General features: G+C 37.3%; 1 protein-coding gene across 2 annotated transcripts; it reads right to left on the bottom strand.

Moving 5' to 3' along the window:
• Positions 1 to 2,316: 2,316 nt before the first annotated feature.
• Positions 2,317 to 14,472, bottom strand: LOC110757824 (Tetratricopeptide repeat (TPR)-like superfamily protein). 2 transcript variants are annotated; one of them, XM_021959557.2, is made up of 25 exons: positions 14,119 to 14,472; positions 13,776 to 13,902; positions 13,603 to 13,664; positions 12,913 to 13,008; positions 12,106 to 12,178; positions 11,569 to 11,904; positions 11,410 to 11,477; positions 11,173 to 11,304; positions 11,021 to 11,062; positions 10,410 to 10,934; positions 10,136 to 10,293; positions 9,507 to 10,038; positions 9,356 to 9,418; positions 9,155 to 9,256; positions 8,361 to 8,678; positions 7,517 to 7,609; positions 7,301 to 7,402; positions 7,112 to 7,216; positions 6,738 to 6,871; positions 6,195 to 6,378; positions 5,763 to 5,894; positions 5,543 to 5,655; positions 5,046 to 5,133; positions 2,599 to 4,826; positions 2,317 to 2,490 (listed from the first exon to the last, which is right to left on the bottom strand). In XM_021959557.2, exons 2-24 carry the CDS (start codon positions 13,834 to 13,836, stop codon positions 2,760 to 2,762), a joined length of 5,586 nt encoding a protein of 1,861 aa, XP_021815249.1. In that variant the 5' UTR covers positions 13,837 to 13,902; positions 14,119 to 14,472; the 3' UTR covers positions 2,317 to 2,490; positions 2,599 to 2,759. The 2 variants fall into 2 exon arrangements, with proteins under 2 accessions (XP_021815249.1, XP_021815250.1); XM_021959558.2 differs by having other exon boundaries at positions 12,913 to 13,005.
• Between the last annotated feature and the right edge of the window lie 604 nt (positions 14,473 to 15,076).

The following is a 15,076-nucleotide window of genomic DNA, read 5'->3' as shown; positions in this document are numbered from 1 at the left end:
ACACATAGCCACGCGGCTAGACTATTATTAAAAAAAGACCCCCTAGCCGTTAGGTGCCACGTGTTAAAATGAGTACAGCCACAAGACTATACTATTTAAATACATTATATTTAAAAAGAATAGCCATGAGGTTATATGATTTAATAAATAAAAATTAAGAAAAAAGCACCCTCCTAGTTGCATTAGGTTATACTTAGTTTCAACATATCCAAAGCAGATATGAATCGGCCACTGTATAACTTTTTTAATATGTATTATTTTTATTCAATAATATGTGAGAATTATTTGTATAATACGTGAATTTTGTGTGTCTTATTGAAAATTTTGTAAAAAAACATGTTTATTAAATATGAGAAATACATACATACACGTACATATGAGTATTGTACATTTTCTTTTTTTTAAAACGTGAATTTTACTGAGTCTTAAAACACCCACAGTATACGCGCGGCTATACTAGTTATTTTAAAGATTTTTAGAAAGAGGACCTTGCTATCGATTAGGCGTCCGAATCTTCTCTTTTCCCTACAGTAATTCCAAGGCCTCTTTCTTCTTTTTTTCCTAGGAATGTTTGCCTTGATCTACCTCGTTCTCTTGAGTGCTATTAAATTCTGTTACTGCAAACGTTATTTGTCCTAGAGAATTGCATCCGGAGTTGGAGTTGTCTTGGTAATTGCTTCACTTTTCAAACAACACTTTACATGAAGAATAGTACCACCTCTTACTTTTATACCCATAAATCTGTGTGTGAAATTGTTGTTCTCATTGACAAAGAGATTGCAAAATCACCATCTTGCATTTTTGTTACAACAAGTAAGAAATAATCTTAGCCTCTCACATTCTTTCATAGTTAGTAAAATACAAAGAAAATACGTATGTGTTTTATTCGGAAAATGTTTGGCAAGTTACAACCAAAAAGTTCAGTCACTATATAATACTAGCCTCTCCGCACGTGCTTCCGCGCTTGTGAGAGGCTTTTTTAAAAAAAAAAATTAAATTCATTTTAGAATTAAAAAAGATAATGGGTAGTTGTGTTCCATAGAATAGGATTCATTATCTGATTTTTCTTTTAATTTTAATTTTTTTTAATATGAAAAAGTGTGAATCTACCATATTATCTTCATTTAATTAATAATTTCAGTTCTAAAATCAAGGACATTTTCTGGTATTTTAAATGTTTTACCATTCTCTGCATTTTGCTTTATATATATAGATTTTAACATAATTTATTTAAAATTTTTAATATATGTTATTTTTATTCAATAATATGAAAATTATATGTATAATACGTGAATTTGTGTGTATAATTGATTTTTTTTAAACATGGCAAATATATACGTACGTGTATTATATGTTTGGTTTTTTTTTTTAAATGTGTATTTTACGAATTCTTTAAGACGTGTACGGAAAATGAAAGTGCTATTAGAAAATACGTATGTACGTGTATAATTAAAAGGGAAAATGCTAAATTCTTTATATGGGTAATAACTATGGAAAAGTTAAAAATCAAAAAGGGACAATGGAGATTCGGGTAAAGGCCTAATAGTAATGGATAATGCTTTAAATTCTTTTTTTTATAAATGGACTTCGGTATAGCCGCACGGCTATAATTTTAAAATATTCGAATATATTTAAAGAGTAGCCATGCGTCTATAAGCTTTAAATATAAATTATTATTTTTTGTTTTCCCAAGGTATCCCCAGTCGTGGCCTAAGCCTAATCCTCCGAGATACTGTCGAGCGCATATGCGGGGACCTCTCCCAAGAAAGTTTTCTGCATCAACAAGGACTTGAACCCGAGACCACTTGCTTAAGCGACCAGAGCCCCTTCCACTCTGACCAACCTTCATTGGTTAAATATAAATATATTTTAAAAGTACAGTAGCGACTATACTGTTTACATATTTGAATATCTTTTTCTTTTTTTCAAAATAAAAACTTTAATCTTTGTATTACCTGAACAAAGATATGTATTGCACTACAAGCTTCAAAATTCTTGACTGAATAAGTGTTGATGGATCGTTTGAGGGTTGGAGAGGAGCACGTTCGCACAAGAAAGATATATACATTCAGTACTTTTGACTTTTCTATGTTGAATTTTCTTGTACTTTTGACATTTCTATGTTGGCACCCGTCTTTCAGATTTTAGGGTTTATAGTTTAGGGTTAGAAACGACCTCAACGTTCAACCAGTAATTAAGTGAGCTTGTTTTGAGCTAAGAGTGACAAAAGGCATCAAAGCTGAAGAAGGAAGAAAAGAGTTCAAAAGAATCTCAACTTGGACAATGGAGAAAAATAATTAAGTCATATACAACAGATCCAAATCAAAAATGAAAATCCCATTTATTGTAACCAAAAGAAGTGATATCAGTTTTGAATGCTGTGGTCTGAAAATTCAAAATAACAAAATTTCTTATACGTGATGAACCAAAATTGTCATCCCATAAATTAGTCCCGCAGAAGTTCCAAAATTAAGCTTCCTACTGTAAAACCTGCACATCGACAGTTTAAAAAAGAAAAGCAAGTATAAATATTGATCCTAATAATATAATGATGATAATAATAAAACGTTAGAACAAAGGTGTAAGCAGACCACTAACCTGAATTCATTTTTGAGAAGCATGTGTAAGTAGAAACTGACCACAAGAGAACAGTTGATTCTTGTCCCTTCTGGATATAATGCAAAAGAAGATTTTGATCCCACTTGTTTTGCTCAAAAATCTTGCTGCACCTGATGGGTAACAAAAGCAAATTGGGGGCGTTAAGTAGCAGTTGCTGTGCAATTCTCACTTGATGGAAAGCTGGTGGCTTTGGTAGCATCACTCCCTCTGACTACTCTGTTATTTATGACTTTGAAAGACTGTGAGCCATATGGTCGACTGAGCAAACGTATTGGCATTCTCAGAGTCTGCTTTCGGTTTCTTCTTCCCCTTATCAAAATGCTGAAGGTTTTCTCTCCATCATTTGTCCATTCACCGCTGCTTCCAGCTTTTCTGTTTGGGCTGTCACTTGGTTCATTCTGAGCATCTTCAACCCCACAAAGGTTTGGACCATTTTCCTTTACACTCTCAATTGCATTACTCATTGGCTCTGATGTCAGAAGATTGGCTTCTTTCTTAGTTTCCCCCACATTATCAATGTCCACTGGCAGAACAGGACCAGAATCATCACTGTGAAAGTTTGACTCCAATGGGGGATCAGAAATCGGCTCAACAACAGGTGTTGGGGCAGAGAAATCCATTGGATGGCAGCCAGGCCAAACTGTACTATGAACAAACTCGGGTATGTTAGGGTTCACGTTACACTGCCATGCGAAATGATTTGGATGAAACCCACTGCTGGTAACAGGAAAGGCACTGGTTCGGATTACTTGGGGTTGACTGTAAGGAGGGTACATAAAAGGCAATGGCTGTATGATGTTCGGGGTGGCAGGAGGAGAATGGTATGGGTGATGAGGGGAGGAGCACATTGGTGTAGATAAGACAGTAGCAGGCCCTGGATGAAGATTCATGTTTACTGGCCAAGGAGCAATAGTTGGGACAGGACCTGCACCAGAAGGTATTGCAATGCTCATGGGAACCGGAGCAGCACGTGCCACGGATGGTGAGGGATTGAATGGAGCAGCCGACGCAGACAACTTCTTACTTGGCTGCCCTCGAGTGTCAACTGAATTCGCAGCATCCTCTACACCTTGCAAAGTGGAGATGGAGTCATGCAGTTCACAAGTGCCAGATGGATCCTTCTCACAGATTCCCTTCGTGGGAGAACCCATAGATTTTGGCACTCCATCTATTAGTAATTTATCCTCTACCACTTCATGAATCTTAACCCCACTAGATCCTTGTCCATCCAAACTCTCAACCACCCTCAGTGAAGAGTTATCATCCTTTGCATCTGTTGAATTAATTTCTCCTTTCTTCTCAGCAGCTCCAGTTTCCTCTTGTAAGTGGTCTGTTGTAACCAATACGGAATCCTTCCTTTCTTCAAGTATATTTTCTAACTCAGTTATGTTTGGTTTGGAATCTCCTTTGACTTCAGTTGCTTCTTCTTCATGTATTTGAACGCCATGTTCCTGGTTATCTGGAATGTTGCTATGGGGCAACTCAGTTTGCATTTTCGCAATAGTACCTGGTGGAGCCAGTGCTACTTCCTTGTATGAAGGAGATTTTCCGAGACTGACTGTAGAATTTTTCACTGGAGCAATGCCATGCAGCGAAATGTTTAGACTGAGCTCTGATGGAGAACTGAAACTTTTCCCGTCATTCCTAGAGGGCTCTGCTGTAACTACTTTGGCAGACGAAGGCACAGACTTTACTCTGTATGTTACAGCTTTAACTGTTCTCCGTCCAAACTTAGTACCTTGGGAGGAATTTGCAGTGTTTTCTGCGTAACTTCCATGAGATGTTGGCCTTTTCTTCACAAGGTAATACCTACTGTTTTGATTAGTATTCTTCGCTGAAGAATAGTCCGTGTCACTTTCTACATATTTCTTCTGGTAACTATAAACCTTCCCAATAGTTGCTCGCCGTTGCTTTAGACGCCTCCCATAGGAGCCAGCTGATCTAGGCCTTTGAACTGATTGCCAGCCATCTTCACCTTCAACTTGTGTTTCAGAAGATATCTGATCAAAAACAGTTTGATTTTGTCCTGCAATCTCTTCCACGACATGCTGGGGTTCAACCGGAGCAGGGCTGTTCTCCTGGATGGCATCTGTTTTATCTCTTGGTTCAAGTATATGTGTCTCTTCATCTGAACCCTCTTTAGTGGTTTCTTTTGAAGAGTCATCAGAACTTTCTAAGCTGATAGTTTGGTAGGATTTTTCCTTCAACTGCACAACAAATTGAAATAGTTTGATCAGGTGCGTTACAAGAGAATTGAGAGTTGAAAGAAAGTGAGTCTTCTTGTAGTAGTATGTGTAGCTCTGTTAAACTCATAGCCACGACCAAAACTCTATTTTTCAAGGAGGGGAAGAAAGTAAACAAACAGAAAACACAGAAAAGAGGGAAAAAGAAAACCACAATACAAAATGACCTGGCCCCAGACGTACCTTCGTTATGTAGCTTTTCCTCTTTACTGCCATATCTCTCCCTTTGGCATCATGAGCTGGATTAATGTAGTCAAGCAAATCTGATACACTGCCAATTTTAGTGAAAAAAAAAGGTATTAGAAAGGATATGCATGTTATGAGAAAGAAATTCAATTAAACATGATCCACTAAATAATCTCAGCCAGACAATCTTTTGTATTCAACAATAGAACATAACCAATACCCTTAGAAGAATCATGTAATTTCTCACGACGAGAAAATCCACAAGGAATATATTCAATTTCAAGTTCAGTTTCGACAAATGACACTTGTAGGCATGTAAAAGGGTCGCCTTTTACAATCCATCCTCATGTTTGCACTTCCACAATCAACAATTTAAGTTCATTGGTAGTTGAAAATTACAATTGTGTGGTTAGACACCAAAGCAGAATAATAAGTACATTATAACTTGAGCGATTAAATAAAGTTCCATATTAACAGTGACAATGCTATCAAACCTTAGGTGGCCTTTGCTGGCTATAGATGCATCAGGCTTTCGAGTCCCATTTCTTGCAGCTTCTTGCTGTTCAAAAGCCTTGGACTCAAAGTACTCAAGCCAAGCAGCAGCATCCTGCAGTGTTTGTTAAAACATTTTAGAATGATTAATCCTCAGAAGAGATTTTTTTTTTTTTTTTTTAAAGAAGAAAAAGGGGGCCTAGGACAAGATGAGGAAGATACTTGTGTACGTAAGTCATCTGGGCCAAGCTTTGCTCGCAGAATTTGTAAAGTTGTCTGCTCATGCTGAACACTTAAAGGATATGCTTCCATCAATGAGAGTGCGATTGCAATAGCATGGTAACTTGCAGCTGTCTGGAGAGGTTTAACATTAAAAATGTTTAATTCTCGAACATATAAAAATAAATAAATTGTCAAATTTACTGTCTTAAATAAAATTTATTTACTATCTTGAATACATTTTCTAGTGGGGTATCTGTGAACGCATAGAACATGTAAAGTTTCACTGGTGGTATACTTGTTAGTTGTTACAAACTGAGCCCTCATTTTTGGCATTAACTGTTAAATGATCTATCATCTTACCTCAAATATTGGGATAGTTAGAACTTTAGGCATAGATAAATTAATGAACAAATAAATGAGAAAAAACAAAACCTGAATATGGTCTGGGCCGAGTAACCTTTGGTTACACTTCAAAGCTTTGTGTAGATATCTGAGGGCAACATGTACATTTCCCAGGCCTTCCTCCATCATAGCCACATTGATGTATGTTGCAGCAGTGTTTGGATGAGATGGTCCGCATGTGAGATGCAAAAGATACAGAGCACGCTTTACATACCTGATCAGAAAAAATTGTGAGCTTATACTTGTAGGAAAAAGTAAATCAGAAACACTTAGACTAATGAATGAAGAGACTACGGATCATGCAGTTATGACTTATGAGTCTATGACTATTTTATCTTCCTGTTTTCTTTTCCTTTAAATGGAAAAACTTCAAGAACGAATGAGTAAAAAAGACAAAGCTGGTTTGAACAAAAATAGTAAAATAAACAAAGACAAACAAAACCAACAGCTTGCATCAATAAGATCATGAGAGCAACCATTGACATCATCACACAGAACACAGATTCCCCTGAACATGCAAACTGTGAAAGATTTATATACACGGATATCACCTTAAACAAGAAAAAAACATACTTGAGAGCCAGCTCTGTATGTTGAAGTCTGTAATAGAACACAGCAAGATCCCCATAACTCTTCATGGTGTCTGGATGGTCAAGCCCTAATTCTCTCTCATTGATATCCAGAGCCTTTTGCTGATAAATTGTAGCCTGTAATTGGAACAAACTGTTGATCATCCACGGCATGAAACCTTTACCAAAAGAAAGGGAAACTTTACATATTTTGCACATTTTTGCACATGTTGTTCCAAGAAGCCTTTTACAATGAAAATATGAAGGGATATATGTAGCCAACCCCCCAATTTAAAGTCTATGATTGGTCATGAAAGGTAACAGAATTGACCTCAGATATGTCACAGGAACACCAAAATAAAAGGGATAACAACAGACCTGATTAAAGTCTCCAGTATGATATAAAACTACAGCAAGGAGGCTATAAGCTCCTGCTGTCATTCGATGGTATGGACCACAAACTGCTACCAGCTTTGCAAGTGCCTGAAAATGCCGAAGTACAGCAGGTAACTAACTAGAATACTAATATAAAGGAATGAAAGAAAAACTTCTGGTACCAGCACATACCTTAGTGCCATATGCAACTGCATCTTCAAGTTTCCCCTTATCTAAAGCTGTTTTTGATGATTCAAGGAGTTGCCTACCATCGGCCGAAGAGCAAGCAGCTTGCTGAAAACAGCAGAATAAAAGGTTAAATTACAAATTATGGGCACACTCTTATAACTTCTGAGACTCAATAGAAAAGAAAAAAAATGCTTTTAATATTTTATGTCCAGTCTTCACCTTATGCACTGGGACTAGACTGACAATATCTGAACTTCGGAACGGATTTGGAGAATCCATATCAAAATCCCTTGGAACCATCTCAATACCCACCTAATTTGGGGGATGGGGAAGGGGAAAGAGAGAACAAAATGTTAGAGTTCATATTTTAGTACATATGCAAAATACTTGTTATTAAATACACGATTGATGATCATTTTTATTTTATGATTATCCTCAAATTCAGTAAGACATTAGTCTGATCTATATATGCATAATCTAACATCATAGATAATTATACTATAGAAATCAATGCATTTAGAGAAAAATGGGAGCCAGGACGGAGAATGCTTATTGCAAACTCATGATTGGAAGGATTCATCAAATTGGTTGGTAATGACCATTGATGGTTACATAGGAGTTTTACCTGACTTTGATAAGTGAGTTTAACCTGTCAAAAGTAATCTATGAAGATTGGCATGACAAACAAGTTGAGGCATTAGTTGCAACCTTCATAGTGAGTTCACTTTGGGGCTCTGATTTCCTCTGAATTTTGGGATACACCCTTCTTTTTTATTCATGCGGATTGCCAGGTCGTTATTTCTTAACATATTGTTTAGTTTTAGATGCTTTGCAACGTTAAATTTTCTAGCAGCTAGTTGTTTAGAGGTATTTTATGTATTTCCAGTAGACAGCTGGTTTACTCTGTTTGTAATGGAAGTCTTTTCTTCCTAATATATAGATATGTATTTGCTAGCTTCATCATCAACAAACAAGCTTAAAAACTAGAGTGTGAATTTACAAAGACAGTGTTAAAGAATGTGGGCCATCTCCAAAAGCTAATGTTCATTGACATGCTACATACCTTATGACATAATCCACGTAGAATCGCAAATCTCCTCACATCATCGTAGTTGAAGCTGCTAAGATCCCATCCATATCTCTTTCGCAAGAATACCTCCAGCCACCTCCACACAAGGTAATGAACATTGCATGACTTATTTAATTCTTCATTTTCCGAAACCCCCAGCATAAGATTCAAGGCAGCAGCAATCGACACAGCCATTTTCTCAGTGCTATCAACGGCGGAAATCACTGCCTGAAGTATGTGCTTAAATGCTCGCACTATCATCTCATGAATGCAAAGGGACTGCACATGAGATAGCTTCTCTGAAAGCTTGACCTGTAAAGAAATAAAAGGCAATTTTCATTCAATATGGCATCCTGTTAGCATAACAAACATCACCTACATGTAGGATTTCAAATTTTCTGAGAGTTCCAGTTTGGAGATGAGAGATAATGCACATATCTGATATAAACAAAAGGATAATGCAGATTATAAATTTAACGCTATGCAAACATTAGTGGCTGGTTAACATTGCCTAACAGCCACTAACACATGATAAAAGGATTGCTAGCTCCAGATCTTGGGAAAACGTCATATATTCTTTCGTTTTTGTTTCTTTTTTATTACACACTTCAAAGCCACAGAAACAAACAACCTCCAAAAATCAGAACACCACGTAAAATTATTAAAGTTCAGATAGGACATAGCACACCCAGCAAGGTAAGGACACAAACGAAAATGTTTCTTAGGTAGATGAATTATACAGGGCATGTATTTAAAATACAAAAACTCTAAATTAGTAGAAAACTTACAACGTGCCCCAGAGAACGCATCCGAAGACCTCTAGTATGCATGAAATCAGTTAAAGTCCGACCATCAACTGGTGAAAGTTCCAATGAACCAAAATCTGCTACCTGTATTATATGATAAATTCTAGAAATAGGAATCACCATAACAATACTTACATGCAGAAAGATAAGAAATTTTAAGCAAAAAAAATATTTATTCATTACCAGTTTTGGAAGAGCAACTTCAGAGTAGTACTTCTGAGACAAGTCGATCAGTTCTTGCAGAGACTGTCAAGTACATGGTACATTAGTTCACGATGTATAGTACAAATAAGCAAATGTTGTAAAGCCTCTAGTGACACCTATTATATATTACCTTGCAGTGAAGTCCAGTTTCTGATTCTTTTAGTCGAGCAAAGGCAGCATCAGACAATATCTCTGTCAGCACAAGCTCATTTTCTTTGGCATTAGTTTCAAACTTTGACTCTACAGAAGGGGATGTAGCATTGTCAGCTTCCCCAACAGCACCATCTGCCGGAGACTTTGAGCTCTCAGATTGCAGTTTGATATTGCCTCCATCTGATTTTTTCTTGCTGTTTTTAAGGGATTTAAGAGGTGTCCCTAGTCCCTCAACCTTCATCTCATTCTTAGCCTTCTCAGTTGATGGTTTCTTGTCTTTATCCGCATTTTTTTGGTCTTGCAAGTGTTGTATCCAGCAAGCTCCAAGTTCCCATCTCACAAAACTATCAGAATCTAGCTCCTCTTTCTCTAGCTTAGCAAGACTTTCTTCTAAGAGCCCCTCAACAAAAACGCAGGAAGCAGAAAGCTCTTCATGCTCCAGTGTTTGCATATGTGATGCCGGTTTATTTTGGTCTAAAGGTGTTGTCTTGTGAAGTAGTAATCTCAAACTGCAAGGAACAAGGTACAAGTTAGGCTCTTATAGCAAAACTCCATGACAAAAGGTTGGTATCTTTACATAATATTCACAGATGAATTAATGAGTACCTGTTGATATTAAGGGCATTGGCGCCACCTTCAGGTTGATCAAGGAGTTCAATGGTTTGAGATGGAGAACTGACTTTCTTAGTTTCCTTTCCCTCAACCTTGACAACTGCAATGTAACCACAATATCTGACATTGACAACACCTAGAGTGTTGACATCCTGCACACATAATTTTATCAAGAATCACCTCAACTGTGAAAAAGTTACAAAATAAATCTCATAGGGTGGAGAAAAATTTTATTGATCAACAACATTTATTTCAGAAAATAACTTACATGGGCAGCAGTATTTTCATCAGCAGTGATCCCTTTTAGAAGGTTTCGTTGTGCTAGATTCTTCTTATCCACTCCAATTGCTTGAATTCCATCAATTTTAGTATCTACCTTACAGCTTGCATTAGAAACATCTTTTGTAACTGTCACGTTCAAGTCCCCTACTCTCTCGGTGTAAAGAATTCCACTGTTTGGAACTGAACCAGTCAATTCCGGTTTTCCAATTACATGCTGCACAGCCTTAATGGCTCTAAAAATGGAGACATCAACAAATAGGCTGTGAAGGAGAAATGCCTTCCTATCTCGAATCTGCCTCTCCTCGGCTGTCTTGCAAGGCATAGATGCAATATACCAAAACTCGTTAGCCCAAGGTATCAGATCAAATTTTCCATCTCTTCCTAGACCACCTCCATTTCCACCCCAAGTTTCATCCTCCACGGGTAGAGCAGGGAAAACTGAGGGTGTCTGTGCTGAAACGGGTGGTACCAGCCATGAGTTTGCTCGAAAGCCATAAGGGAGATTCCCAAACTGCAAAAGATCAAGAAACTCAGTTACAAACATAGAACTGGGAAAATACACACTCATGCAAGAAAGCATAAGGAATGATCCTATACCTTATTACGTTCCAAAAATGCTTTCAAGAGCTCATCATAAGCCTGAAATATGAGAAATTAAATACACAATTGCAAAGCTGAATTGCTCTACACATTACATACTTAAGCTGAGAAAAAAAAACACTTGAGAAACTCAACAACAGCTTACTAACATTGTCAAAGGCTCTACTAAGCTGCCGTAACAAATCGACCAGGTTGTGACACAGAATCCGTTGCTTCCCTACGCTATAGAATCCCTTTCGGCAAGCTTCAACATGAACCACCTTCCCATTGCAAAGCTTCACCTGATCATTGCCAAAACATAAGATGTGTTTGGATGTTGAGAACTCAAAAATAAATTAAAAATTGTGTCTTTGTGTGCGCATAGACTGCGTAGACGAAAGTCTTACTTCAAGGGAAAAGAGGTGATCCTGGGGCAAAATCTCATCGACTTGTCGTTTCGTCCCCCTTCTAATAACTGCAACAATTCACAGCATTTACACTCAATTTTTATGCCATAACATACATACATAAATACATAGAGGAGATAGAGCGGACAGAGAGAGTACATTGCAGAGGAGGAGTGAGGTGGGAGAGAGAGAAGAAGTCGTAGAAAGAACCAAGCTTAAGGCAAGAGTGGCTCATCTCGGTCTCCGAGTCCACCGCCACGTCTCGCTTATCGGCTCCTGTGGAAACTTGAGACTTGGAGGTGTTGGTGGTGGTGGATTTCTTGGCGCTCTTATCCTGCGCACCCGGCGCATTTTTACCGGAGCCTGTAGAAGAGGCATCGAGCTTAAGACCTTGGTCCTTCGTCGGCGAAGGCGACGCCCCGAAGCTCGTCGTGCATGCCACGATGTCCAGCACGCGTCTGACGTGCGCCGTCGCGCGCTGTTCATCGTAGTCCTCTGACAAAAACAGAGCACACACAGAGTGAGAAATTTGATTGAGGAAGAAGAAGAAGCGCGGGTACGACGACGTTCTGGATACGTTCGGCCCAATGGCCCTGAAGCCCAATGGGCTTCAAACTGCTTAAAGACCAACGGGCCATAAAGATAGATCATAGAAGTTAGACAAAACGACGTCAGGTTTATTTTTTGAATATTTACCTTCGACCAACGTCAGGACGCATGGTTTTAGTGCGGAAACGTCCACCGTATCCTTTAATCGCTGCCCTCTTACCTGCAATGAACGACAATGATATTATGGTCGTTTTATTTTATTTTATTTTATTTTATTTGGCCTTTTTGCAATAAATCATGGGTAATTATACATTCATCACCGCGAACGTGATTATGGTCTAACTTTTTCTGCTAGGCGTTCAGCCACATGCAATTGATTTTAGGGTTTCTTTTGATTTGGTTTTGTACTAAATGCCCTAATTTGTCAAAGGCAATGAAATGAAAAGTCTTCAACTACATGCCATTTTCTCCTCCAATCAGATGTTGTGAGAGCATCCACAATGGGCTCGCTAAACCACTTCCTTAGATAATTTTTAGGAAGAATTTGGAAAAATACAACTCCAATCGTGCTCCTTATCCACCTCCTAAAATAGGGAGACCTTTAGGAGCTCCTAAATCTGAGGAGAGAGAAAGGACTTCTAGTGGCTCCCTATAATTTAATGCTGCTTTATTTAATGAGTATTTCAAACCTTTAATTAATGTTAATTAATTTTTATATTATCTTTTAATAGAGATGGACCAATTAAAAAAGAGTTATAGCATTTATGACTCCCTAAATTAGAGAGCATGATTGGAGTTTAAATTTTATAGAGAGCTCCTAAAATAACTTTCATATTTTTTTAGCTAAAATTTAACTAAAAAATAGAGAGCATGATTATGAATGCTCTGAAATAAAATTAGCCATAAACAAGAATAAGACGATCACGACGAAGTATTGTGAGTAATGAAAATTACCTCATGGGTAAGCGAAAAATTTGTGATATTGCAAGTTTCTGTGTTCACTGATAATAGCTGGCGAACATCGATAATCCTATCCGTTGAAATTCCCTGCTGAAAATATCAATGTTAATTTTGCTACATACTCAATAATGCTAATACGATACATACGGACCTCACTTAGCATAAGTAATTCAACCTTCATATATACGATACATGTAGCATTAACTAAAAAACATAATGTACTTGTGTCCTTAAAGAATCGGAATATGACAGTGAATTGGCTCATTATAACTTGGTATGAACAATAACAATAAGGACAAGGACAAGAAAAAGCACATTACATTTTCTGTGCTTGCAAGAGAGGCTTCTAGCTACCTTCTATTATGGAAGTAGGTGGGTGATGCCTATAGTTTGGAGACTATAGCACATATTCGAAACCGGCCAATGAACCAACTTTGACACTATACAAATGCTTGTGCTTAAAATATTGCAAACACTATATAAAATAATTATTTTAAATTTAAGAAAAAAGTGCCCATGTGAACTGGAAGCAACAGAAACAACACGTTCCTGTCTTACAAGAGAGTACAAGTCACAGAGGCAGAGAGACTTAGTTAGCCAAGGTTGACAAAGCTAATAGCAGAACTTGTTATAAATTAATTGCAGCCACAAGAGCCATGAGCTGAATTTAGAAACCATCCAAACCTTTAAAACAACACTGCTTTCATCAGGAAGGTTCACAGTGATGTCCATGACAACAGGAAGAACTGCAGAGACAGAAAGAAAAAAACGGCACAAAGATTAATTAATCCGGGTGCTTAACTAATGATTTGTTTGACTAAACTAAGCAATTTGAAGACAAATTAATGACTGATTACCCTTCTCTTCTTTCTTCTTCTTCTCTCCTTTGCCCTTTCCACGACTGTTTCTGGGTGCCATTTTCAGCTTTTCTTGAATGAATGAGCTTAAACTCGAATATCCTTAATTACCCACCTAAGTAGATATCTGAACAAGTTTAATTAATGAAATCAGTGTTAGTAAGATGCAAGATACTCCATGGCTAAATTCAGATAAGGTTTAGAGCACAAGCCAATAATATCTCAAAGTGTTTCTTTCTATTCTGAGAAACACTTCAGAAACAGAAACACTTTTAAAAAAACAGCTGAGCTGAAGATTAAATGAAAACACAAAAAGAAAAAACCAATAAAAAAAAAAGATTACCAAGTATGTGGAATTAAGCTTTTCCGAAGTGTGGAGGAATGGAGAAACAGAGCAAATGGTGTTTTTTTTAATGCAGAAGGAAGCAGAAATGAATAGCAGATAATTAAACTGAGCTGCACCAATTAACCATGCAAGTAGAAAACCATAACTAAGCTAATAATTATGAAGAAGATAAGAAGAGTAAAAGCTCTCTCTCTCTCTGTGAGTGGTGAGGTTCAGAGTTTGGATAATGAGGAGAGCAGAAACAATGAAAGAGGTTTGTATGGAGATGAAGAGGAAGAAGAAAAAAGGTGGAGATGAAAAAATAGGAGAGGGAAAGAGATATAGAGAGATGGGTGTGATAAGGAAGGAAGGGCGGAGATTTAACAGTCAGAAGAAGCAAAATTTGGCTTTTTATGGCAGTTTCTTTCTGGATTATGCAAGAGTAATTATCATTTTTGTGGGATGTATTTTATTTTTCTAATTTAATTTATTAATTTTAATGAATTTTGAAATTCTTATTAAATATATATATCTAATGGGAAAGGGCTGGCAACTGTCTCTGGAGGTTTCTGCTGCACTTTGTATTGTAGGAGGAATTTGGGGCCCACTTCCTTGTTGGGTCCACTGAGACTTGGATTCCATGTAAAAGTAATCAGAAAATCCCAGCCGTTGAATTTTTTGTTAACGGTTTGTAGAATCTCTTCTTGCTTCCCTTCCCTTTGGATTGGGATGGGATTGGTATTTTTCTGGGACCCACCCAGTGATAGGAATAGTTACGTACCTTAAAATGTCCCTTCATGGGCTTAAAGAAATTACATTACCTTTTTTTTAAACTGCAGATTGATAGAATTGTAATTATATGATCCTAATTCAATTCAATCAAACTTCACATACGGGGAAGTAGATGACAATTTGATCCGCACCCTCTTGAAAATGTTTACAATTTAATGCTTTCACATTTAAGTCACTATATGAA

Source organism: Prunus avium, chromosome 2 (assembly GCF_965620075.1).
Source record: "Prunus avium chromosome 2, drPruAviu1.hap1.1, whole genome shotgun sequence".
NCBI lineage: Eukaryota > Viridiplantae > Streptophyta > Magnoliopsida > Rosales > Rosaceae > Prunus > Prunus avium.
This window is presented reverse-complemented; position numbering and strand designations above follow the sequence as displayed.